We start from the raw sequence: 27,935 nt of genomic DNA on the forward strand, positions 1-27,935 counted from the left end.
TATTCCCACATCTGTGATAAGCAGAATAAATAAACCATGGAACCCTTGAGAAGGGCCTTGTGAAACAGACATTTGGGCTTTGAGGATTTGGCTTTGATGAGTTATGAAGGCGAAGAAAGTGAACGGAACTCATTCCCACTTGGACAGCCGTTTATTTATCCTGATTATTTAAAGTCAGAGCCAACAATATTAATACTGTTTGAATGGCTTCACATGTTTCTCCCTGTCTGGAAAGAGCCCATCCCAAAATGGGCTTGTTTTTGCAAAATTGGCAGCAGCATAGACATCTTCAGAGATCAAAATAAATGGGGTATCTTTTGGAAAGTTTAGGAAATCTTATCTTTTTTCTCTATAGTTTAGGAGTATTTGGAAACCAAGGAGTTAAATCTCCAGTGAGAACAATCATTTATTCTTAAAATTTCTGCTTTATTGGGAACTAATTACATAAAAGTTTAAATACTTTAAATACACATGATAACATCATTTCTTCCCCCCCTTCACCCTAGATTTTTATTTTAAAACACATTAATGCCACATTAGTCCTTTAACTGGCATTATTTTCTGCCTGAAAAAAGAGAAAGTACTGCTAGTCATTCCCCTCCTAATTAAATTCATTTTAATATGAATATTTATTTTAAGTCAGAATGATTCTTTTTCTAATTGATTTGGAAGAGAAAGTGGTTTTCATGTCCATGAAAGAAACTGCTACTTCTATCAGTTATTCATTATTCATTCATTCGGTAGATGCTTACTAAGATTCTGCTGTATTTAGAACACTGTGCTAGGTTTAGATAAAGTAAGACCTCTGCCCTCAGGGAGCTAATGCTCTCATAAGCTTCACGAGAGGGTTGGACTAGATCACTTTGGAAGCCATTTCCAGTTCTGAGATTCTGTCGTTTTATGATGATGTGTGTAGGTAGTTTGTGGCCCAGAGCTAAAGCTTTGGGGGTAAATTGACTGAATTCTATCTTAGATGATTCTTACAAGTCACTCTTTTCTTTGTTCCCGACCCTGGGTTTCCCCCTGGAAACATAAGAATTTGTCTAAGGCATAGATGCCTATAGAAAAAGAAAAGGTCCCTGCACTATCAGGCAACCATTCCAGCTAACAAAACACAGACTATGGGGCAGGCTTTATGCCACCCAGTGGAAAGGCTGTAAATAACCAAAAACCACTCTCCTTTCCTCTCTAGTGAGCTTCAGACTCTCCCAGGGACCTAGCTAATTTTCCAGCCATAGTATTGACCTGAAGTTGAGCCTCTGTTGTGATGGAAAAGCATTTGACATTGCCAGAATGACAAACAACCCCCTTCTTTCAGCGAACCCCACTTTCCCTAGGAACCACTGTAATCTGTACAGTCCTCTAGATTAGGAGTACCATTGTGAGTTGAGGATTCCCCACAAGGGAAGAGTGCTCAGGGTTTCTAAGAAGTCAGCATCGTTTCTTGCCCTGAACCTGCTCACCTATTTGAGAATGAATGAATAAATAAATAAGTTGACTAATGGAAAAGCATTTTAAAAATTTATTTATTTTTAGTTTTCAACATTCACTTTGATAAGATTTTGAGTTCTAAAATTTTCCCTTCCCTTTCCTTCCCCCTCCCCAAGATGGCATGCAATCTGATATAGGCTATACACATACAATCATATTAAACATATTTCCACATTAGTCCTGTTGGGAAAGAAGAAGCAGAGCAAAAGGGAAAAACCATGAGAAAGAAAAAAAACAACAAATAAGAGGAAATAGCACGCCTTGATCTGCATTCAGATTCCACAGTTCTTTCTCTGGATGTGGATGGCATTTTCCATCATGAGTCTTTTGGAGTTGTCTTAGATCATTGCATTGCTGAGAACAGCTAAGTCTATCAGAATTGGTCATCGCTCAGTGTTGCTGTTACTGTGTACAGTGTTCTCAATGTTCTGTTCACTTCATTCAGCATCAGTTTATGCAAGTACTTCCAGGTTTTTCTGAAGTCTATCTGCTCACCATTTCTTATGGAACAATAGTACTCCATTACATTCATATACCACAATTTGTTCAGCCATTCCCCAATTGATGGGCATCCCCTCCATTTCCAATTCTTTGCCACCACAAAAAGAGCTGCTATAAATATATATTTTTAAACATGTGGGTCCTTGGAAAAACATTTTTATGTGCCAAACACTGTGCTACAAATCCAAAGGCAAAGACAGTCCCTGCCTTCAAAGAGCCTATATTGTAATGGGGGTGACAATAGGCAGAGAGAGGGGCCCTTTGATTCAGAAAAGTATAGACATGGTGGGTGGGGCCACAAGGAAGTAGAAAAAGGGAAGGACAAAGTTTAGATCTACTCCCTCACATTGTGGCTCTAGCTGTGGCCTGTTCTGGGAGATCTTTGCACTTTTCCACTTTTGCTCAGTTGATGCTATTTCTGGAGACAGGAGGCTCCTTGAGTCTCCTATAGGGGACCCAAGTCCTATAGAGTGTGTAGTCTGCCTCTTCTCTGTATTCCTCTGTAAGCACTCTTCTCTCTTTCTGTTCTGCCACCTTCTTTATAAAGGTCAAGTCCAAAGTCGAGTCCAAAGGTCAAAAGGTGTCAACTAGGCAATGAGTATACGTGAACTTCATAGCAAGTTGGGGTAAACTCAAGGATACCCAGAAGGGCAGTTTGTAAAGAGTTAACCTTGTCGAGAGAATTTCATACCTTCTTAAGGAGCCATCTTCAAGGCCAAAACAAATCTCCCAGCCAGGGCCACAAGGAATTTTTTCCCTTCTAAAGGGATTTCACACCTACCTCTGACACACCCTCTATATTATAAGTGAGCACAAGGAATCTCGCTTACTTAACTCAATAGCTGTAATTAAATTAAGGCATCATTGGCATTACCACCATCTAGTGCATAGAATGTTATTGATAATCTCTTTCTCTCTTTTCACTCTTCCCCCTTCTTTCTCTCTCTCTCTTCCTCCCTCTGTCTCTGTTTCTCTCTCCCCCCTCCCTCTCTCCCTCCCTCTGTCTCTCTTTCTCCTTCTCTCTCTCTCTCTCTCTCTCTCTCTCTCTCTCTCTCTGTCTTCCCTCTCTCTCTCATTGTCTCTCTGTCTGTCTTTCTGTCTCTCTCCATCTCTCTCTCTCTCTTTCTCCCCCTCTCCGTCCTTCCCTCCCTCTCCCTCTCTCTCCTTCTCCCCCCACTCCTTCCCTCTCTTTCTGTCTCCCCCCCTTCTGCCTTATCAAAAGAAATGTAGGGGCAGAGATGGGCAGTACCTCCATTGTCTTTCTTCAATATGCTTTTTACATCTATGTAGCCAGGATCCCAGCTCTTTGAATCCACGTAGAAGCGTCATACCTTACTGTGAAAGGCCAACTTTCTTCTGTGCAGACCAGTTAAAGAGAAAAGAGCAGGAGCCTTAAGATCTGGTTTTGAATCCCAGCTCTGCCATGAATTGCCTGTATGCCCTTGGATTTTACCTTTCTAGTTTCCTTTTTGGAAAATTGACAGGATTGGGTTAAATAAATCTAAGGTCCCCTTGAACCTGTAACTCCCAGAGGCCAATAAATGAATTTTGAAATAGAAATGTCTCCTAGCATGCTCTGTCCTTTTGTCTTGTAGGTTATCATGGCCTTTATTGTGAAGAGGAAGACAATGAATGCCTTTCCACCCCTTGCCAGAATGGAGCCACTTGCAGGGATCTTGTGAACAGCTATGAGTGTGTGTGCCTCCCAGAATACAAAGGTAAAGGTCAACTTGGCTTTTTGGGCCTGGGGTGGGGATGAGTTGTTTCATATTCTTTCCAAGATGAGAAGTATTGCTCTATCCTATTAAAGAATTCGGAGAGAAAGCTGTGTTGTCATGGAAACGTTCCCCAGACTGGGAGGGTAGACCAGTATGCCTAACCAAGGTCTGTGACTAATAGGCTGAGTGACCTTGGGCAAGTCATTTAACTTCTTATCCAAAACTAAGGGACCTCTGAGCTCCCTTCTCACTCTGATTGTGTATGTTCATTGGTGGAGACCCACTGGATATGGAATCAAAAGGCTTGGTTTGAATTCTGGCTTGACTGTTGACTGCCCAGGTGATCCTGAGCAAATCATTCCCCCATGTGAACCTCAGTTTCTTTATCTACCAGATGAGAGATTGGATTAGATGGTCCCTTCAAGCTCTAAATCTATGATTTGGAACTTTTAGGTTTCCTCCTCTTTATCCTCAGCACACTGATTTTGATTTTGGGTTTGGTTTAGACCTGTGATTTCATTGATATAGAGAATTCCTGGCAAGGAAATCATCTTTGCCACTCGAGATCCTTGAACTCTTTGTAAGTAGCTGTCTTATAGAGGGGCTTGGAACTTTGACTCAACCAGGGTCCCAGGGTCAGTGTGTGTTAGAAGCCTCCTAACTGAAGGCTGTCCTTTCACCGAATATAGAGTAGCAACTAAATAAAGGTTTGTTGAAATTGCTGAAATTTAAGAGAGTCAACAGTGTCAGCATCCATGCTGGTGTTACCCTGCACAATTGAGATGTCTGGTAACCATGGTGACCAGTCAGCATTTGTAAAGCCAGTGGTCCAGCATGAAGGCTTGCCTCTGAGAGAGCCAATGCCACCTCTGGCCGCTGCTTCCTAGATGGGTTTGTCTATTACTATTGTGAAGCTTGCTATAATTGAAAGAGATTTGGATCACAAGTTAGGGAAGCTGGATTCAAATTCCAGTGAGAATGCTCATTGGCTGTGTGAGTTAATGAGGCAGCTAGGAGGTAAAGTAGTTAAGACCCGGAGTCAGGAAGACCTGAGTTCAAATCAGGCCTGACACTGTGATGTTGATCAAGTCATTTCCAACTCTGTCTGCCCTGGTTTCCTTAGCTGTGAAATGGGGATAATAATAGCACCTACCTCCCAAGGTTTCAGTGAGGCTTGACAGAGATAATAGTAGCCTAGTAAGTGCTTGATAGGGCAGGCAGGTGGCTCAGTGGATAGAGCACCAGGTCTGAAGTCAGGGAGGGTTCATCTTTCTGAGTTCAAATCTTGCCTCAGACACTTACTAGCTGTGTGACTCTGAGCAAGTCACTTAACCCTGGTTGCCTCAGTTTCCTCATCTGTAAAACAAACTGAAGAAGGAAATGGCAAACCACCCCAGGACCTTTGCCAGGAAACCCCCAAAAGGGGTCAGACAGGACAAAACAACTGCCCAGCAACAAAAAGGTGCTTAGTTGTGTGATTGATAGTTTGCAGGAGGGTGGAGGCAGCTTTTCACAAGTGTTCTTTGCGGCCTTTTTGTTTTACCAATCTACATCTTAAATCTCATAATTTTAGTTCTAAAAAGGGATCTCAGAGGTTCTCCAATCCAGCCATACCTCCCCCCACAAATGAGGAACTGGAACCTCAGCTAGGGGAAGTGACTTACGCAGCATCACACAATTCCCTGTGTGAATAGCTGACAGGGTTGGGTCTTCTAACTCCCAGGATTCCATGCAGCCCCATGTGCTCTGGCCATCATTCATCTAAACATGTCCAGCCTAGTCGAGCTTTGTTGCAACAAATATGATTTCCAGGCCCATGGACCAGGGGTGGCCTGGATCTTGTCAACAATCCTTACATGTGGTTTCAGGCAGTGTTCCTGACTCTGCCTATGACAGCTCCAAACCTTGGCCACTTGGGAGGAAAATGGCTCTCATGCCTCTGTAGACCTGAGTTTGTTTGGTCTAGCTCCTGAAGGTCCATTCATGCTTCTCTCTGTTGGTTTCCCAAAGGGAAGGCAGGCATAATGATGCTAGATTTCTTCTGGCTGATCATTTATATCCAACGCCTGGCCCATAGTAGACACTTAATACATGTTTGCTGATTGACAGACTATCAATGCATTATAGAAAAAGATGGCATGTAAAAGTGGAAAGAGCCAGACCTGGGACCTAGTCCCCATTCACTGACTAGCTGTGGTTGAATCACTTTACCTCAGTTTCTTTGTCTGTTAAATGGGTGTAATAGCCCCTACCTTATGTAATTAACAGAGCTGTTGTTAAGATCAAAAGAGATAATGGAGGTGAAAATCCTTTGAAGAACATAAATGTAATTTACTTCTCTTATTTGTAACATTCTCATGGAGTCTATTTTGTGAGTTCATTAGGCAAACACATGAGCTGCTCAGCATAGACTAATTGAAACCACTAGAAATGACTTCCTAAGATATAACTACTATCATATGAGTTTCCACTGTAGTTTAAGAAACTGGGGATTCAGTAGTTGAAGTGCTGAGGACTCACCTAAGAAGCAGGCATTTTAGTAGTAAATATGTGAACATATTAAATCCCGGTATCTTCTTTGAGGACCTCTGAGTTAGACCCTGATATATCTCCAAGGGAGACTAATAGGTTGTAATCTTTTATTGTTAAAGATTAGGCACAGTCCACAGTTGGACTAATTTCTTTTTTTTTTTTTAGCATAGCAAGTTCTATGACCAAAAAAGTACACAATTGAAAAGGAAAATATTTTTCTACGGGCTGAAAGTTTCACATACTGGATTCTACTTTATCAATCATTCAACACCTATTTACTGATCACGTAACTGCTTGGCACTGTGGGGACTACAAAGGGCAAATAAATATGTAATCCTTGCCCTCCGGGAATCTACAATCTAGTTGGGCACAGAAAACTATGACACACAGAACGTGATTAAGTATCAATGTGTGCGGTATAAATATAATTAGAACTCAGAAAGACCTGAGCAAATAACAGAAAACTCCCTAGGAAGAATAATGACAGAGGAACTATCAAGTTAGCTTCTATTTACCTGGAGTATTTTGTCTAGAGATTAATTCACTTGGTTTCCCTAAAACACACACATATATACCCTAACACCTCCCCCCCCACCCCGCCCCACCACCACACACAAAGTAATCATCATGTCTATATTGTGGTGATGAGAACAACTTCTAACTTATACTCTGCTCTGACTCATCCTAAATTTAACTCTAAATTAACTTACGTAAGTAGTTCTGGGGAACACCAATATTTTAAGAAATGTTGCCGCTATCCATCCCTTAATATGAAAACTGGGGATTTGTGTTTGTTTTGACTGAATTGCAGTTTGTTTTTGCTTGAGGCTAAATATAAATTTCATACTAGCACGTACTGTGTTTGTTGCCAGTGAATGATGACTGTATCATTCCACAGACTGTCTGAAGTATGGACCTGCTTTTCCCTGACAAAATGTTATGTTTTTGAGATAGATTTGGAATGACTCCTTATTCTACTGGCCGGGCTACCTGTGTGTCTGCCAAAGTACATTGGGTGTTTCCTCTCCTTTAGGGACAAGAGGCCAGTTTTATGTACCTGATTTCAATGGAAGCTCCCTTTTGGCCAATGACCTTCTGTCCATTTCTATTCTGAAGCTGGAAGCCTGTTGTGTATTACAAATAATAACTTGCATGTGAGAGATGCCATGAAAGTCATCTTTGAAGACATATGCTTTTTAAAAGAGATAGGCTGGTCAAGTGAAAAGATGGACAATTTGAGTCAACTGGTATCCGAGAAATATTTACAGAACCAGGAAGATCAAGGTGATGGGAGGGTACCTTATGAGGGACTTGGAGAGCTGGAGCTGGAAGAGGCCTCAGAGGCTGCCTATGGTAGCCATCTCATTTTACAGATGAGGAAACTGTGGTCAGTGATTTGCTCAAGATTATATAGGTAATGAGCATAGGGGATAGAATTGGAACCTTCATACTTTAGCTACCAGATTAGTGATTTTTCATTATACCTGTCCCCTTCCTCCAATGTTATAGGAAGACGTGGAAAAAAATTGCAGGAGAAAATAGGGCAAGGTCATAATATGCCTTAGTAGAAAGAATATCCATGCTGAAGATATGCCATTTATGTGCTCACATCTCATTGGGGTCATCTGAAGAGGCAGTGAGGGCTGTCCCTCAGCCCTAATCCTCAGACCCAACAAACAAATCAGTAAACCACAAGCATTATTAAGTACTAAATATATGCCAGGCACTAGGTTGGGTACACAGGATTAAAAGAAAAAGTGAAATAATTCCTGCCCTCAGGGAGTTTACATTTTACCAGGAGAAACAACCTGTACATATCTAGGCATGTGTAAAATAGATACAAGGTGATTTGAGATAAGGAGAACACTGAGAGCTGGGGAAAACATAGCTCTATCCATGGTCTATATGTTTCTGATCTGCAGGATTAAACTTCTAGGCCTCTGGATAGTGTAGGTCATAGCTGTGGTGGATTTGGGGGCATGTGGGAAATTTACAGACTCAATAAAGGCCCTGTGAGAAAGAATGAGTGCACCAGAGATCCTGTGCTAGAGTTAATTGGGAGCGCTCTCTGGCCCAAACTAGGGATTCAGGAAAACAAGCCCCTTCAAGGTACAGAATCACAAAAATTCAGACCTCAAGGAGACTTCAGAGGCCATTGGTCCAACCCAAATCAGAAGAAAAATATCCTCTATAGCCTTGTGGTATGTTGGAAAGAGCACCGACTTGTGTTCAGAATTCCATCTCTGTCTGTAACTACTTGTGTGATCTTGAGCATGCCATTTCATCTCTGGGACTTAGTTTTCTCATCAGTAAAATGGGGGAGTTGGACTAGGTGGTCTCTCAGGTCCCTTTCAGCTCTAAACATTTGTTTAAAGACACACTCTTCTATAGTGAAGGGGAACTCATTATTACATTCCATTTGGGGGTGGTTCTTTCTTAGAATCATAGAGTTAGAGCTGGAAGGGACTTATTAGAAAGGTATTTATTACATAAAACCTAATTTTACTCCTTTGAAACTTTTGCCCATTTCTCCTCATTCTGTTTTCTGGGGATAAGCAGAACATGTCTCATCTCTCTTCTATGCATGTGACATGGTAGTCTGGGAAGGAAGGTTCTAGCAGGTGGGAACAAAGATGCAATAAAACACAATGGCTAGCTTTTATATAGTGCTCTAGTGTTTGCCAAATACTTATTATCTCAGTGGAAAAGCTTCATGGAGAAGGCCATGCTTGAGTTGAGTTTTGAAGGAAGTAAAGGAAGTAGAGACCAATATCTTTGGTATTAACTTCTTACTATCAATATGTCCAGGCCTGGGGTTCTTAACCTAGGATCTGTGAGCCTGTCTTTTTTATTTCAACATGATTGGATTGCTTTTGTTACCTCTAAGTGAGTATGTGAAAAGGCCTTAGCCTAAAAGGGTCAAGATCTCCCTTTGCATCCTGGGTCATCTCCAGGATGAATATCTGGTCACTGGATCCAGATGGCTCTGGAGGAGAAAGTGAGGCTGGTGACCTTGCACAGCCCTCCCTCACTCAAATCAAAGTCAACTGCAAGTCACATCATCATTTCCCTGATGCCATGGTCCTCTTCAAAAACGAAGGGCAAACACAACAACAACAACTTATTTTTAATGTATGCACTTCAAAATAATTATCCTGAGGAGGAATCCTTAGGTTTTACTGTACTGTGAATGGAATCCATAACATGAAAATGGTTAAGAACAGCTGGTCTGGGCTGTCCTCCTTCCTATTATAGAATTCTGCTGTAACAACTTGATCTACCTGTCTAAACAGAACTCACTCTTCTATAGGAAATATGGGGTTTTCTTCTGGAAGTCTTTTTTTCTTGTACTCATCCAGTATTTGTGTAGAACCTGTAGAGGCCGGTGAGGCTGATTTGTGGCTCAACCACCATTGCGCCCTTCCCCACCATGGATCACTTTGGTTTAGAAGATAAGGCACAAGTTGCTCAGGTGTCCTAATATGTGAAGGACAAAGGACCCAGACCTTCAATCCATGATATGAAGAGAGGTGATGGGACCTTATAGTCAGTCCTTCTTGTTCAGCTTGTTATAACCTGGATAGGCCAAGTCTTCACCCATAGTCTCTCTCTCTCAGGACTATAACTAATCTCCTTCCTCTTCCTTCTACAGTCTGAATATCATTGTGCCTGAGGTTTCAGTGACCTCCCTTGCCTTAGTTATCTTGACCACTTCTGGCTATCTTGTCTGAAGCTTTCTGCCCTCTCTTGTGTGAGCTCAAAAATGCCCATAACAAGGCCTACTGCTTTTAGCATCATTGCCTGGCCTGCCTCTTCTGTAAAAGCCCTGTGGGCTGGACTTCAGTTTTCACCAACGCAAGCTATAGAAATGACCAAAGGAAGACTTCAATAGCTTTCTCCACAGCAATATTATTTCTGACCCATCTGTTCTAAGACAACTCATCCATGGATGTACATATGATCTAAGGGCTCATTAAAAAAAGCAATCATAAGAAGGAATAAAAATATTTTCAAAGGTCCTGAATCCAAATTGCTTCTTAGAATATTAGTTTTTATTGTTGTTTTAAATAAAATAAATATAAATATTTATAATAAATTTACATGTTTATATGTAATTATATCATAAATTATATTAAAATATGTAATGTACATAATATAATAAATAAATAAAATAAAATAATTTAAACCCATCCTATTTCAGACTTATATAGAATCATAGAATATTGGAGTTGGAAGGGACCATAGTAGTTATTCAGTTCTCTTTTGTGCTTGGTGTGTGACTCTTCTCTTCCATGCCCTCACACTTGAATACTTTCAGTGATTGGGAACTCATTGAACCTTGTGGAGTTATTCCATCTTCAGATGGCCAGTCTTTGTCTCCCTGTTGAGCTGAAATTTGTCTCCCTAAAACTCCCACCATTTGATACTCCTTTGCTACTCTCATAGAAGGAGTACCAATACTTTGTCTAAAATTTGCTTGTCAGCTTCACCTGATAAATTTGTATCTATGGATAGTGACAAGACTCCTAGATACCTCAGGCTTTTGAACCTAGAAGAAGTCTTCCTTGTGTGGGAATTGTCCATGGACTGGTGTCCTCTTGTTCTCTTGGTGAGAGGCATCATTTTATGTTCCATTGGAAGGATCGTTTCATTTTCTCTTGTTGCTGTTGATCATAGTCCAGCATCCTGGGGCTTGGGATTCTTTTATTCTTAAATGCTTGCTGAACAAATTGAAACAAGGGAGATGAGAGCTCATTTTTGACCCAGTCAGTTCTCATTGAGGGCTCAGTGAAAATTCTGAGGAGGGAAAGATGAAGGTATTTTTTTAAAAGGCAAGCAATTTTTACACCCACAGTATTACCTTAATTTGATCTTTGAGGCAAATGGAAACACTCTGTGTTTGGTAAGAATGAATGAAACCAAGGTGCCCATTTGGAGTAAATAGAAGCCTGGAGAGCAAGTCGGAAGTGGCTGAAGTGATCCAAGCGTGAGACTCTGGAGACCAGGGATTTGGGTGGGGCTGCAAAAAGGAAGAGGGAGGCCACAGTCTGAGAAACCGTGCTGAGAAATTTGGCAGGATTTGGTGATGGATTGAATCTGAGAATATGGGACAAAGAGGGATTAAAACTAACGTTGCCCTAAAATACTTGCTAGGCACCACGTAAATATATAATACATGTAGAGAGGGTTTTTATTTCTTCCCATAGCTTTGTCCCCCATAAAAATGTCCCCTTCATAAAAATGAAGAAAAAAAGCAGAACGAAAACAAGGATAATTTCAATGACTAAATAATGAATCATAGGGAGTGGTGATAGCTTACACAATAGAACTTAAGCAATGATATAAGAAGAGCAAAAGTGAATGTGGAATTAAAAAATACAATTTCTCATTTTTGTTCATTTCCTCAGGGTCATGGGAAGGGCTCAATGAATGAGTTTTTCTTTGCTCTTGTCTGGTTTGCTGCATAGTTAGTTTTCATTTCAGATTACAAGGTTACTTTTATACAACTTTTCTGATGGAGTTTTAGGATTTCCTTTTCAAAGAACAAAACAAATAAAAGACATCATCACTTCTTTCTATAGGGCTTGATTTTTAAAAAAAGAAATAAAATTATTTATGGATTCATTTTTGTAAACCTTTGTTATATCTCTTTCCCACTGCTGCTGCCCCCAATTGAGCATTTAAAGCAAATAAAATTACATTCACACACACACACACACACACACACACACACACACACACACACACACCCCAGAATAAAACCCCTCCTAACAAATATGTATAGTCTAGTAAAACAGTTCCCACATTAGCAATGTCCAAAAAGTACACCTCATTATGCAGTTTAAGACCGTCACCTCTCTAGCAGGAGGAGGTGGGGGTGGCATGTTTCATCTTGAGGCTTCTGTACTTGTACTTTAGCACTGCATTAATCTGAGTTCTAGTCTTTCCAAATTATTTTTCTTTATGATGTCATTGTAGAAATTGTTTCCCTAGTTCTGCTCACTTCACTCCGGTCCACTGATCCCAGCCATTGGGTCATTTCTTACGACACAATAATATTCCTATTCCATGCTTATCTACAACTTTGTAGCCGCTGTAGAGTTTAGGGTTTCGTTTCCTTTTGTTTTAATGACAAGAAAAATTCACTTGATCTAGGTCATGTGGTATGGTGGGAACAGGACTGAATTTGAAGTTGGGGGACCTTAGTTCAAATTTCTATTTTGCCATTTGCTCCCTGTATATTGTTGGGCAAGTCATTTAACCACTCTGGAAGGAATTAGCCTGGATGACCTTTAAGGTCCCTTCCAATTATAGGTATTTGATTTGGTTCTATTTGAGGGGGTATAGTATCGTGGAAAGAATACTGCACCCAAGGTCAGGAGTCTTCAGGTTAAATCCCAGCTCAGATATTCTCTAGCTGGGTGACCTTGGGTAAATCACTTGGCCTCAGGTTCCTGTTATGGTAATTAGGGTGGGACTTTTAAGCTATTCCTCTCTTTTGGAATGCTAAGGCCATCAGATACCATTAATGAGTCTTGCCTTTGTTTGAATGGGGCAGGTAAAGTGGAATCCCTTTGTCTTTTGTTTTGGAGTGCTTCTCAAAACTGAGGTAATCAAGTACCTTTGATGAGTCTTGCCTTTTCAATGTAGTGGACTTTTGTTGTCTTTGCTTTGGAGTGCTTTTCAATGCTAAGGAAACTTTGATTTAATCAGGAATCTTTGATGACCTGCTTACCTCAAGGGAAGGCCTAATTCACATGGGGTTGTGATGCCCTTTGACTCTGAAGAAGTATGTATATATACTCAGAGGTTGGCGGTTCACCTTTGGGGGCACACTCATTGGAAGAGTGTTGGTGATTTGGCCAGATGAGACTCTGGGTAGCCGTTGGAGTCCCCTCTCCCTCCCCCCAACCCCCTCCCTTTGAAAACCCATGTATTGGTGCCTCTCTCTCTGGTAACTATGTCATTCCCTGGTCAGACAGCTAGAGGCCTGTCAGGTGATTTCTGCGTGTGTTTGCTCTGCTTATATAATTTCTGCTTGCAATTTCTGTTTGTATTCTCTCTGAAGTTTAGAGTGTTGACTTTTTCCCCTGAACTAAGTGAATGATATATGTATATTTAATTAAAGTGAGATTGTTAACCCCTTAAAGTTTCTTTCCTTAGAAAAGAATATCAAAGGACCTGTGCTAGCAGCCCTTCTGTGTGCTGGTGTTATTGGCCTTGCATAGCCACAGTAGCAGCAAATGGGGAACTGTTGTTATAGTTTCCCTTCTCTGAAACTGGGATAAGTAGTGCCAGCTTCAGATCTTTTCGGAGTTGGAGGTAGGGAGGTGGAGAAGACCTTAGTAATCCTTAAAGCACCAAAGAGATCTGTGCTGTTAATATTGCTTTAAGACAGATCCTTGACGTACCTTTTGCCTTTGTAATGACAACGCTGCTGCTTGCTGCTACTGTGGCTGTGTAAGACCAACAACACCAGCAATAAGAGCACACAGTAGGGCACTAGCACAGGTTCTTTGATCTACTTTTCTAAGGAAAGAAACTTTAAGGGGTTAATAATCTTACTTTAATTAAACATATATATATACCATTCACTTAGTTCAGGGGGAAAAGCTAGCACCCTGAACTTCAGAGCAAATACAAACAGAAATTACAAACAGTGACAATATAAACAGACCAAATCACAATACGTAGTTACCAGAGAAGCACCAACATCTGGGTTTTCAAAGCTGGGGGTGGGGGAGCTGCTTCAATGGCTCACCCAGAGTTTTGTCACCAATACTCTTTCAATGAGTGTGCACCCAAAGGCAAAACACCAACCTCAGAGCTCTTATACTCTGTTCAGGGCCCTGAGGGCTCAGAGCCTACTCAGCAAAAAGGTGTGGGGCCTAGGGCCTCACACCTAGGTAGTGAAAGGGTGTGGGCCTGCCTCTAATCAGGCCTCCCTTTGTTGGCCCCACCTGAGGCTTGGTTTGGGTCATTATGAGCTAACCGCTGACTGAGTGGCAGCATCTCAACCTCAGTTTCTTCAACTGTGAAATGAGGTGAGTTGGGCTATGTATGGCCTCTTAAGTTTCTAACTCTAAATGCAGTAACTTATTATCTTATGATCTCTACCATAATTTGTATAATTTGTTTGGTTTAGGAACATGGGGGGGAAAAGGTGAATCAATCTTACTCCTAAAGCTCTATGAGAATTGAGGCTGTAAAAGGAAGTCTGATTGTCCATTAAAAGCCTTAAAGAATGCTTTTCCTTTGGACCTGTCATCTTCCATGCTGCTGTTGAATTCTGCTGTTCCTCAGGTTTTTATGTCTATGGTCATTGAGAGTGCCTGGAAAAGGGTTTTTACCTGACATAGTCTATGGTTACTCTGTTCTCTTTGCCCTTGTCTCTTGGCAAGATAGCCAGCATGAGATACATGAGACACCAAAGGAGCTGCAGTTCATCCATCCATTGCCAGCATCCTACCTGCTGAAGCTCTTCACTTTCTTAGATGATGTGGATCTTAGCTCACCACTCCTGAGGCGGTCCTATCCTTCCGTGAGTCACACTGTTTCTTGTCTTTGTCCTCAGGATCACACTGTGAATTGTACAAGGATCCCTGTGCTAACATTAGTTGCCTGAATGGTGGGACCTGTGACAGTGAAAGTCTGAATGGCACCTGTATCTGCTTACCTGGGTTTACAGGTAAGTAAATTTCCTATTAACTTTTTTACTTTGTTTTTTTTTTTAATTTTTACTTATTTTAAATTTCATTTCCACAACATAGTATACTAAAAAAGAATATTACCATCAAAGCCTTTGGGTAGCAATTGTCAAAGGAAGAAAAAAAAGTACCCTGGCTACTTATTTTAGAATCTTACCATTGTGGGTTAATGTCAGTTGCTTGGACACTCATCAATATATGTATAAAGGTCTAAATGGATGATTGAATTAGGAGGAGTCACCTAGGGAAAAAGACTATGGCTTATATACAGGATGCCTTTTGTATATCATGGCAACAGTATAGTCCATGGGACCCATTTCCAGAGCATAGTACAGATACAACTTGAACAAATAATTGATTTATATCAATTCCTGGAAGATGGGAATCACATTGGAAGTGGGAAGAAGGGGTGGGAGGTATCTAAAAATGGATGCTCCCAATTTCTAGAGAACCACATATCTCTACCAATGAAGTAACTTAGAAAAAGTAAGAGTTAAGCAGATTTTTTTTTTCCTGAAGGGGGGGGTATAGGAATATGATTTGTCCAAGAAAAGTGGAGAGTAAACATTCTTGGTGGGGGAATGTGGTGTTAATGATGGTGCAGGTTCTCTGGGGTGGAGGAAAGATGGAATGGCTGGTGGATGGCATAAGATTATAGAGACAGGAGGGACATCAGACATCATCAATCCTCTCATTTGACAAATGGGAAAACTGAGACCTAGACAGGGGACTTTGGAAAGAAATTGATGGTGAAGAGCTTTGAGTCCCTATGATATTAAAAATTGGTTAAAGAAACTGGAGATGGTTAGTCTGGGAAAGACTGAGGGTGGGATATGACAGCTGTCTTTAGTTTTTTGAAAGGTTATCAGGTAGAGGGAAGGATTATGTTTTCCCTAGTTTGGACCCAGAGAGAAAAGTTAAGAACAAAGGGTGGATGTTTCAAAGAGGCATGCTTCCACTGGATTTCATGAAAAACTTCACAACAGTTAAAGTTGCCCCAGCAGAATAGGCTGCCTCAGGAAGCCATGAGGACCTCATTGGAGGTCTTCAAGCAGAGAGGCTGGAGGACCATGGACCAGGACTGTTTAATGGGGATTCTCCTTCACATGAGATGGAAGCTAGTTGGTCTTTGACGTTCCTTTCAGTCAATCAATCAATAAACACTTATTAAGTGCCTGCTCTGTGCCTGGGACTGTACTAAGCACTGGGAATACAAAAAAGAGGCAAAAGACAGGCAAAAGGAGCTTACAATCTAATCGGGGAGATAACATGCAAGCAAATATATACAAAGCAAGCTATATATGGGATATATAGGAATTAATTAACAGAGGGAAGGCACTAAAATCGAGAGGGGTTGGGAGAAGGCTTTTAGTAAAAGATGAGTTTTAGTTGGGACTTAAAGAAGCCAGGTAAGTCAGTGGTAAGTAAATGGAATGGAGGAGGGAGAGCATTCTGGGTATGGGGGACGGTCAGAGTCTGATTTATCCAAGCCTGTGAAGATAGTAAATGCCAGAGCTACAATTGGAACTAGGTCTTTTTTTTAAACACCAAGCCCTGGATGGCAAAGTGGATTTAGAGTGTTGGTGGCAGGAAGACCTGGGTTCAAATCCTGCCTCTGACACTAGCTATATGATCGTGGGCATACTTAACCTCTTAGGGTTCAGTTTCTGGAGAAACAAGGGGTTTGGATTCAATGACTTCTAAGTTCCCTCCCAGCTCTAATGCTATGATCCTAGGATGCTTTCCCCCACCTGCTGCCTGACCAGTGGGGAAGTTATACCTAAGGATGAAGGCAATTCACAGAGGAAGCTGGACATTTTTCAGTTTCATACTTTCACGTTCAAATAACCTGGAGTCAGGACTGTGTGGAATGGGCCTTGGCTGTTCCAAGTCTTGAGAATAAGGGAGAGAAAGGTGTGTGTGTGGGAGCACTTACAACATTCCTTTTTCCTGTTATTTGAATAAACCTGTAGTGTACCAGATTGTTGAGCACAGTGTAGGGTCTGTATTTTCAGAGTTTGCTCTGCGAACGTGTAGCAGGAATTAATTAGATCTACAAGTTGGAGAATTTTAGGGAGAAATTCCTACCTTTGCCAATAAGAAAGCTAATTCTACAATTCAACATGTGTGAAAACCAATCAGCAAGCAATTGCAATAGTTTGGGTGAGAAATACTGAAATCACCCTTTTGGCATTTCTTACCACCTGATAGTATTCCGTGACCCCCATATTCCATTGTTTGTTCAGCCACTCCATTATCAACGGACACCTCTTTAGTTAGTTTCCGGTTCATGAAATTTTAGACTGCATTGAAAGGCATGGTGTCCAGGACCAAGGAGGTGAGAATCATATTCAACTCTGCCCTGGTCCTAAAACATCTAGAGTTATGTTTGTGTCTAAGCGTTACCTTTTAAGAAGGACTTTGATGTTCTGGAGAGCATCCAAAAGGGGGCACCCAAGATGGTGGAGGACCTTAAGATCATGCCACATGAGGATTGGTTGAAAAAACAGACTGTTTTAGTCCTCAGAAGAGATTTTTTTTGGGGGTGGGATGGGGTGGGATAGGATAACTGTCTTCAAGTTAGAAGGGCTGTCATATGGAAGAGGGATTGGGTTTCTTTTCCTTGGCTTTAGAGGGCCAAACTAGCAATAACATATGGAAATCATAGACAGCCATGTTTAAGGAATAAGGAAAGACATGCCAGTGATTAGAGCTATTCATAGTGCAATGGAATGCCTGGAGATCATGGGTTCCCCCTTCTTGATGTTCTTCAAGCCCAGGCTGGTTGACCACTTGTTGGTTATGTTATAGGAAAGATTTTCAGGTCTGGGCTGGCCTGGGTGGGCTCAGTGGCCTCTGGGATCCTTTCCATCTGAAGCTCTTTTGTTCTATGATGCTTGGAGTTTGAAATAGAGAATTCTAAATAACAAATCTATTTCCTTCTGAGAGTACCTGAAAACCTGGAACATCATATCCTTTGCTACACACCCTTCCTATCTAGAGAACTGTTTCCAGTGTGCACACATGCCAGATTCTTTATTTACTCTACCAGTGCTTGGTGCTTCATTGTTCTTCCTTTTCTTTCTTCAGTGATTATATTCATAATCAATCTCTGTGCTTTCACAGGCTTGATGCAGCAGATTTTATTTTTTTTTTACTTCTACCCCCCTTTTGATGATGATGTTGAGAAAAAAATCAATTCCCTTTAAATCACTGTACTGCTTTAATAACATTTGTGAGTGGAATGAAAAATGAAATTGTCATTTGACTTATTCTGGGAAAGAGGGGCGGCCAGAGCCTGGAGACCTTCATTACATCTTCTCTAGGCACTGTTCTTTATGAATCAAACATTATTTGCTGGTTTTCACATAAGATGTATAGGTACACAGATCAGTCCTACAACCTTTCTTCCCAGTGGTGCTGCAAAAGCCAGAGCACCCCAGTAAGCCTTTAGATGATAAGCTCAATTGAATTATAAACTCCTGGAAGGCAGTGAAGATATTCTTTTTCATTTTTCTATCCTTAATTACATTCACAGAGTTTTGCATATCCTAGGCTATTAATAATTGTTGGATTGAATTCTATTAGGTCACTAGATCTCTTCTGCATTTAGCATAGATATGCATGACTGCTATAAGAAAAATGCCATGAAAGCTTATAAGAGGGTTGTCACTTCTGGTTCTGGGAAAATTTCAGAGATTGCAGGATTATTTCTTCCCTCAAATGCTTTTCATTCTGATGTTCACACTATCTATCAGTTCTTTAGGAGACATAGGATTAACAGTCTTTTTTTTTTGTAAGATAGGAAAATTAACTGGAGACATCCATGGAGTTGGTAGCTCCCTACTGGTATCCACTACCTGGGGAGAGCTGGCCATAGAGACTGCATGACCCATGTTCAAGCCTTACCTCCGATGTGTACTGATTGTGTAGCCCTGGAGAAATCACTTGACCTTTTGAAATATCATGTGCAAGCACAACACTGGGTGTTCCCTTCCCAGTTGAAATCGTAGATCTAGTTAGGAAAAAAAAGAAAATAACATCTGTTTTAAGACTTTAAGTGTTTTGCATATATATGTATGTATATATAATACACAATATACATATGTATGTACATACATATGTGTATACATATGAGTGTGTATGTGCATTGTGTATGTATACATATGTGTGTATATACACATAGATCAGCTGGGCTTGAAACCAGGATGACCTGGGTTCACTTGCTACCACTAATACTTAGGCTGTGTGATCCTGGACGGGTCACTTATATCCACGTGCTTCAGCTCCCTATGATTTTTTTTTTCCACTAAATCATAGATGGTTTGCAATTTGTGTTGGTGGAGAAAGCTCTCACACTGGGGTCATGGGAAATCACAAATATTTCTTGACTGTGTACATGCGCTTACTAAAGCTTTAGAAAAACTCTGTGAAACAGGTATCACTGGTAGTGGTGCTGTTGTTCAGTCATTCTGTTATGTTCACTCTTTGTGACCCCATGAACCCTAGCACGCCAGGCCCTTCGATCAGTCACTATTTCTTGAAGTCTGTCCAAGTTCATGTTCATGTTTTCATGACACTATCTATCCAATCTCATCCTCTGCCATCCCCTTTTCCTTTTGCTTTCAATCTTTCCCAACATCAGAGTCTTTTCCAATGAGTCTCATCTTCTCATTATATGGCCAAATATTTAAGCTTTAGCTTCAGTTATTTGACCTTCCTATAAATAGCCTGAATTAATTTCTTATGGACTTGCTGTCCAAGGGACTCTCAGAAGTCTTCTCTAGCACCACAATTCGAAAGCATCAGTTCTGCAGGGCTGAGCTTTCCTTATAGTCCAGCTCTCACAGCTGTATGTTGCTACTGGAAAAACCACAGATTTGACTCTACAGACATTTGTTGGCAAGGCAATGTGCCTTGATTAGTCCCCTTTTATATATGAGAAAACTATGGCTCAGAGAAGTTAAGCCCAACATAGCTAATCAGTGTCCGAGTCAGGATTCATCCCCATGCCTTTCCTGACTCCAAGCCCAGTTCTCTTTCTACTGCACCATAAAGGGATTGAAGAAATAAATGTTAGTAGGTAACAAATCAATTTCTGTGAGTCTTTTGTTTGTTCTCTGGCCAAGGCCCATTCTGCCATGCCTAGTTTTTGTTGCTCTCATTTCACTCATAGAATTTAATAAGTATTGTGTTTTAAACCTTTTTTCTTTTTTTAATTGATCTGGCAGAGAGACAGGGGAGCTAATATGACTCATTGAGGTCTAGAGGCTTATACAAGTTGTGGCTTTAACTTTGTTATTGTCTAGCTCTGCAACCAATTAAAAGGTTTATTCCATTGTGGTTTTCTCAATGACAGGAACTTTTTGGATAGCCATTTGTCAGGACACACGCATGCTTTGGGGAGGAGATTGGGCATGCTGACCTCTGAAGTCCTTTCTGTTCTTCTGTGATTGCTTTGTCAGGATTCTCTGAGTCTGTTTTGACAAGCTTCCCCTGGGATATTGGGAGGGATGAAGTACAAGAGCATGGAGGGAGTTGGAACAGCTGCTATCATAGGCACCATGCAAGTGTTCCCTAGAACTGGAGTGAGACAGTCATGAAATCTGCAAATAAAAAGAAATTGGGTGGCATAGAATGCTATGTGAAAATGGGGATGTAACAAAACCCTTGAGAAGTCAAAGACAGGAGAAGGGAGGGGAAAAAGGTGATCAGTTGGGGCAAAAAAAACACCCTGAAAATACATATAAAAAGAAGGATGTCCTTAAAATGAAGTGTAGCAGTGTAGGGGCAGCTAGGTGGTGCAGTGAGTAGAGCACCGGCCCTGGAGTCAGGAGGACCTGAGTTCAAATCTGGATCCAGACACTTGACACGCTTACTTGTGACCTTGGGCAAGTCACTTAACCCCAATTTCCCTGACCAAAAAAAAATGTAGCAGTGCAGAGGGGAGTGTCAATAGTAACACTTCTAAATCAATTAACTAAGAAGCTTTTATTAAGCACCTGCTGTATGCCAAACATTGTTGCTATAAAAGAGACAGGAACGGAACTATCTTTGCCTTGGAGGAGTTTACAATCTAGCTGGGAGAGATGATGTGTAAATATATAGTTATGTACAAAATGGATACAAAGCAGTTAGGGGAGAAAGGCTTTAGTGGTTTGATGGATATTAGGAAAGTCTTCAAGTAGCTAGTAGCTCTGGAGCTGAGATTTGGAGGAAATAAGAGGTTCTAAGAGATGGAGGTGAGGACATAGGACCCTTACACTTCCATTCTCCCCAGGATTCCCCCTCCCTTCCCCTCTCTCAAATTTCTGTTGAGTTGAGGTGAAAGATTCCTGGAAAGGTTTGGTATTTCCATAGCTTATATTTGATAACAGAGACACCACCAGGCCATCTCCAAGATAATCCCAGTCTATGGGTTTCCTGACACCAGTTATAGCTTTTAGGTGAGAACCAAAGTGGGTCTCAGGTGCTTGGTGCTACCTGAGTGGTTCCTCTCTGGATCCGAACCAGTTTGGTTGTTTTCCAAGGAGCCAGACAGATCTGGGAATTCAGGGACAGCCTTCCCGGGAGAGCAGTTTTTTAAAGGACAGTATGGTTCAAAAGCAAAAACACCAGGACAGGACACAGAAGATGCAGGTTCTGGTCCCAGCCATACCACCTCCCTGCTGTGTGACTTTAGCCAAATCATTTCTTCCCTTTGGGACTCAGTATTTTCATGTGTAGAATGAAAGTGTTGGACTAAATGATTTTTAAGGTCCCTTCATGCTCTATGAGTGAATCAATTGATAAATGAAAGAATAATACATTATCAAGTGAACATTTACAATGTGCCAGACATTGAGGATCCAAATACAAAAAGCTAGGTCCCATCCTTAAGGAGATTACACTTTGATGGGGGAAGACAGCATATGAAGGAGAGCTGGAAAGGGGGTGAGAGATGCACATAGTGGCATGGCCAAGAAGTGATATGGAAGCCTGGTTTCAGGCAACATAAAGTGAAAACTTCACCTATGACAGTCCAGGGACCCAGAGAAGAGTCGAGGTGGTTCTGATGGGAGGATCCTAAGGAGTGGAGGAGGAGAAGGTGAGGTCCACAAATGGCTCAGAAGGCCTAGAAATGACTGGCACAGTATAGAGATGGCTGAGATAATCTGGAAATGGCTGGCACAGTCTAGAAATGGCTGAGGTAATCTGGAGATGGTCAGAGAAGAGTGTGAGTTTGGATTAAAAATCCTCAAAAATTCCTCCAAGACTCTGCCCTAAGAGTTCATCAGAATTGTCCTGCAACTCTACGTGTTTGTGAGTGAACTCATCTGTAAAATGAATGAGTTGGACTATTTGGTCTCTTTTGTGATACTGATATCAGATAGCTGAAAGAAGGGAATCCAGTAATAAGTTAAGCAACACACAAATGCCAAGTGCCAGGCACTCTGCTAGGCTCTGAGGTGGTTGTTGTCTAGTTGTAACTGACTTCATGACCCTATTTGGGGTTTTCTCTGCAAATATACTGGTGTGGTTTGCCATTTCCTTCTCCAGATAATTTTACATATGAGGAAACTGAAGCAAACAGGGTTAAGTGACTTACCCAGGGTCACACAGCTAGTAAGTATCTGAGGCTGGATTTGAACTCAGGTCCTTCTGACTTCAAGCCCCACCTTCCATCCATTGTGCCACCTTGCGGCTGCAGAGGCTCTGAGGGCACAAAGACAAAACTGAAATAGTCCCTGCCTTCCAGAAGCTTATATTCTACTGAGGGGGCAAGGATAGGGGAGTAAAGACCAGGACAGATAAAAGAATGCAGAAAATTGCATGAGGTAATTTTGGGGATGGTAGTGAGGGGATGAATCAGAAAAGACTACATGGAGAAAGTAGTGTTTAATATGTGCGTTGAACATAGTCTAAAGGATGAGGAGAGTTGCATTCTAGGAATGAAAAGGTGGTTTGGGGCTTTAAAGGTCCAGGAGAGGACATCATATTTCATCATCAAAGCAATAGGGAGCCATTGAAGTAAGTTTTGAGTAAGAGAGAGGAAATCATTTTGCGAAATAACGTTAGGAAAATCATTTTAGTAGTTGTGTAGAGAATTGATTGGATTGGTATGAAGAAAGGAGAGCAATTGGAAACTTAATCCTTCTTTAATTTAATTTTTAATTATTTTCTTTCCCTCTCATTACCACCCTCCCCACTAAAAACAAAGAATAACAAACAGTTGTGACAAATATAGAAAGACGAACAAATTAAAATCCCACAGTGACCATGTCCAAAACTACATGTTATTCTGCATCTTGAGTCTATCACCTCTGTCAGGAGGTAAGCGCTGTTGTCAGCACAGTGCCTGGTACACAGTAGGTAGTTAATCAATATTTATTGATGGTGGTTAGCATACTCTATCCTTGGTTTGCTGGAATGGTGCTTTTGCACTGATCAGAGTTCTTAAGAAGTCTCTCAAAGTCCAGTTCTTGAGTGGATAACAAGATCACCTGGGGTCCCAGAACTCAAGGGAACTTTTTGTTCAAGGAGTTCTGGGATGATTTTGTCACAACTACCCCTCTTGAGCACAACCACTGCATATTCACTTGGGTCCTCTGGATTATGAATCTAGACATGGAAGGGCTGTTCTTATTTACATAGTCTGAACTTGTCCTTTGACAGGTGAGGAAACTGAGGCCTTTCCCAAAGCCACATTCTTGCAGGGCAGTTCTACAGGACGGTGGCATATTAGAGTAGATTCCAATGTTCCACAGGAAGCTGGGGTTGGAGCAGTTAGAGAGAGTACTGGAACTGTCCAGGATCTAGGGCAATGCGGTTTATGGGGTTGGCAATCATGTCGGACTGCAGGGACCAGTTAGTGACCTATTGCATTTTCCTCTGGCTACAGGGATGAGAGCTAAGGGGAAAGCTGTCACAGAAGTGGCCGACTTTCATTTTTCAAGAGTTCACAGAATGCCTATTGGAAGCAGCAAAGAGAAGCTCTGAGTAGCCTTTCCCCATTACAAATTGTCTTTCTGAGAAAGAGAGCAGGGTTGCTGATGTACATATCTGTCAAGGCCTTGTGCTCAAGCCTTTTAAGACTTCTGAGCACCTTAAAGACTCACATGCCTCGGGATCTGAAATACTGTGTCACACCATTTGTAATTGTTGGGTGCTTGTCCTTTCCTTCTGAGAGCGATTTCCCCATTAATACAATGATGGCCTTAGAAATTGGTTGGTGAGAGGCAATCAATTGGCTGTTTTCTCTATTGACATAAATGACTATATTTATTGCAAACAGCAAATTCATTTAGGCATTGCTGAATTATAATCAACCTTGTCCAGCTCAGATGCTGTTAGGGTGATTACAACCAATTTCACTTTAAAAATAATTGAGGGGAAAGCTAAGCACCGAAAAGACCGTGAAATGGGTTGGCTGTGGCGCCATGATATACTTGGGGTGGGGGGAGGTGTTGATGTTTCTCTTCTGGAAGAGACTACAGGCAACATGTGGTAGTTTTAGCAATTCAAGGTAAACCAATAGCTGATAGAAAAGCATCTACCAATGCTGATTGTTGGTTAATCTTGTTGAGAATATCGGTTTCTGTGTAAACCAAAGGCTTGCTTTTAATAAAGTCATTGCCTTCATTGCTTGCCTTCTCAAGGGGTGGGGGAGGGTCAGGAGAAAGGGAGAGAATTTGGAACTAAATTTTTTAAAATGAATGTTAATTTTAAAAAAAATTAATTGGGAAATATTTAGTGAAATAAAAAATATATTTTAAAAAAATCATTACCTCCAGCAAGATCCCAGAGTCTAAGGGATAGATCAAAATGTACAGTGTGAAACACAGGGTTTGTTCAGATGTAAAGCTAACCAGCAAAGTATGTCTTCAGCCCTGGCAAGCCGTTGAATTCTGGAAAATCTTTAGCTGTGTAGAACAAATAATCTCTTTGATTTTGAGTAGATCACTTAATCCTTGGGAGATTATTCAGCCATTTGCTTTTAATTAGCTGTTAAACATGATGCATTACATACTGTAGATAGTTGATAAAATGCAGGGCTTAGAGTCAGGAAGGCTGTGTGACCCTGGACAAATCACTTGAATTCTGCCTCATTTCCTCATCTATAAAATGGGGATGAAAATGGCACCTATCTCTCAGGGTAGTTGTGAGGATCAAATAAGATAATATTTGTAAATCATTTTGCAAACCTTAAAGCACTATATGAATACTAACTACTAGCAGGAAAAGAAGGAGGAGTAATGGTAGAAGTGGTAGTAGTAACTGTCATGGTCACTTAAGGAATCGTCAGTTCAGTGCTGACCATGGATCAGGTATAGTATCAGGAGCTGGGAGATACAAAGACAAAGATTCCCTCAAAGACCGTACATTTATGGTGTTGAACTCAAATAGAAATGGATATTTGAGCTGCCCACTGAACTAGAAAACCATGAATTAACATTATATATGTTGTATTGTATTTTTATTTGTTTTGTTAAATATTTCCCAATTACATTTTATCCCAGTGAATATTGCAAGCTTGCAAAAATGAGTTGGGTACCTCTGGTGTACATTCTATTCTGCTTGGGGTGAGATGGAGGGGTGATAGTGGGATATGACATGTGTTGTTCAGTCATTTTCCAGCCATGTCCAACTCTTCCTGACCCCATTTGGGGTTTTCTTGGTGAAGATACTGGTGTGGCTTACCATTTCCTCCTCCAGTTCATTTTACAGATGAAGACACTGAGGCAAACAGGGTTAAGTGACTTGCCCAAGGTCACCCAGCTAGTAAGTGTCTGAGGCCAGATTTGAACTCAGGAAGAAGAGTCTTTTCCTGACTCCAGGCCCAGTGCTCTAACCGCTGTGCCACTTACCTGACTGTATAAGCCTTGAAGGAAACTTGGGTTCTAAGAGATGGGAGTGAAAGAGCCTATGAAAAAAGATTTTGTTAATTTGGGAGCCTATTTGTTGTTTTTTATTATGAACTAGGTAGTTGCCATGCATAGCTGAGTATTTTGTGCTTTGGGGGATGGGAAAATTGGGACCAGAATAAAAGAGGTTATAAATCTAACCTACCTTCTGGTTTGTCAGGTCTATAAAAAGAAATTATTGATAAGCTAAAACAAGGCATTTGATGTTGCAGCCGTGATTTGTAAAACTCTCTTTATCTACCTTAGGTGAAGACTGTGAAACTGAGATAAATGAATGTGAGAGTAACCCCTGCCATCACTCTGGGACCTGCATAGACCAGACCAACGGTTACATCTGCCACTGCCCCCACAACTGGATCGGACCAAACTGTGAAGTCCGTAAGTATTTCTGCCTCTTGTTTCTTATGATCAAATACTGAATTTATAAGACAAGGAGTAGATGGGAGAGTATTGCTATAGTCTTACCTGTTTAGAACAAAATTTCCATTTCATTTGAAAATGCAATTAAGGCTCAAATCTCTAAAGGCTTACATTCTCCTGAAGATGTAAATCTTCTGACTTCACAATGCCAGAAAAAAACTAAAATTATAAGTAACTCCAGTGGCAATGGATAGATATCTGATAGGCTTGAACAGACTAAAAGGTACCACCCATGGCTACTTGTGCTGGCCAAGTGGCATAAAAGTGGTACTTTTCGAGGACCATGTGACTAGAGACGGAGTTGGGTCTGTCATAGGCCACAAATGAGAGATGGCAGATAGATAACCCAAGTGATGCACCTGAACCCCTTGAGTCTTAAAAGGATGAGAAAAAATATTTCTAGTATGTTGGATAGAGAGAGGACTTATGGGAAAATTTGACCAAGAAATATGTTGAATCCAAAGGAATCCATAGTCATAGAAGTAGGATCCATACTGATAACCACACTCCAAACCTGGTTTGTTGGGCTCCCATGACTTCCACTGGCTCCCATTCCTCTCTGTTCACTATTGCAAGACTGAGACATCTGTATCTTATTTCTTCTCCCCACGTAGTTGTCCAAAACTTCTCTGGTCATAGTCTGTTGTGGGCAACCTTCACTTCATCAGCCTCTCATTTCCAAGGCCAAGTCCCTTTCCCTACCAGGAGACTCTGTCACTCTTCTATAACTGGAAATAGCCTTGGAGCAAAGTTCCTCCATTTTCTTTCTAATTCTCATTTCCCTCTTGGCAAAGGAACATTATGCTAATTTTGAAGAATCTATTGGAATTTGTCTTTCATAAGCACCAGTCTTTGAAAACATAGGCTCATTGCTGCATCACAAGGAATTAAACTTTAGTGGAGGTCAGATTTGTAAAGGATGAAAAACTTAAATTTTATTTAATATTAATGAAAAGCCTCTTAGGTGGCAACCCAGTGGAATGCTAAGAGGAGATATATGGCATTCTTTGGTGTGGTGAGTGCTTTTATAAAGAACTTCTCCCTTCCTGGAAGAATCTTAATTGTTAGGAATATTTTGTAATACACCCATGGGCAGTCAAGAAAAATCAAGTGAACAAAAATTTATTAGATACTATGTGCCAGGCACTTTGCTAATTGGTTGGAGATACAAAGAAAGTTCAAAGACCATCCTTGCTCTGAAGGAGCTCACAGTTTAATGGGAGAGACAACATGCAAACAAGTTACATATGGGATAAATTGGAAGTAATCAATAGAGGGAAGGCACTAGAATTAAGGATGATCAGGAAAAAGCTTCCTGTAGAAAGTGGGATTTGGGCTGGGACTTGAAGGAAGCCTGAGAGGTGGAGAGGAGGAGGGAGAGCATTCCAGGCATGAGGATAGCCAGTGAAAATGCCCAGAGTTGGGAGATGCAGCATCTTGGGAGAAGAACAACAGAGAGTTCAGGATCACTGGGTCACAGAGTACATGGAGAAGAATAAGTTATAAGAAAACTGGAAAGGTCAGGAAATGAAGCACTCTGAAAGCCAGAGGGTTTTATATTTGATCCTGGAGGTAAGAGGGAGTCATTTTTGTTGACTGGGGTAGGGGGTGACATGGTCAGACCTATACTTTAGGAAGATGATTTTGACAACCGAATGGAG

At 41.1% G+C, this 27,935-nt stretch overlaps 1 protein-coding gene across 1 annotated transcript in view; it reads left to right on the plus strand.

The window, feature by feature from the left end:
• Positions 1-27,935, plus strand: part of DNER (delta/notch like EGF repeat containing) — a 217,677-nt gene that overhangs the window by 171,666 nt on the left and 18,076 nt on the right. The window contains exons 9-11 of the mRNA XM_036755702.1: positions 3,588-3,710; positions 14,818-14,931; positions 26,101-26,232. Coding sequence (XP_036611597.1) covers positions 3,588-3,710; positions 14,818-14,931; positions 26,101-26,232 — 369 coding nt within the window. The remainder of the gene's footprint in view (positions 1-3,587; positions 3,711-14,817; positions 14,932-26,100; positions 26,233-27,935) is intronic.

This window comes from Trichosurus vulpecula, chromosome 4 (assembly GCF_011100635.1).
Source record: "Trichosurus vulpecula isolate mTriVul1 chromosome 4, mTriVul1.pri, whole genome shotgun sequence".
Lineage (NCBI taxonomy): Eukaryota > Metazoa > Chordata > Mammalia > Diprotodontia > Phalangeridae > Trichosurus > Trichosurus vulpecula.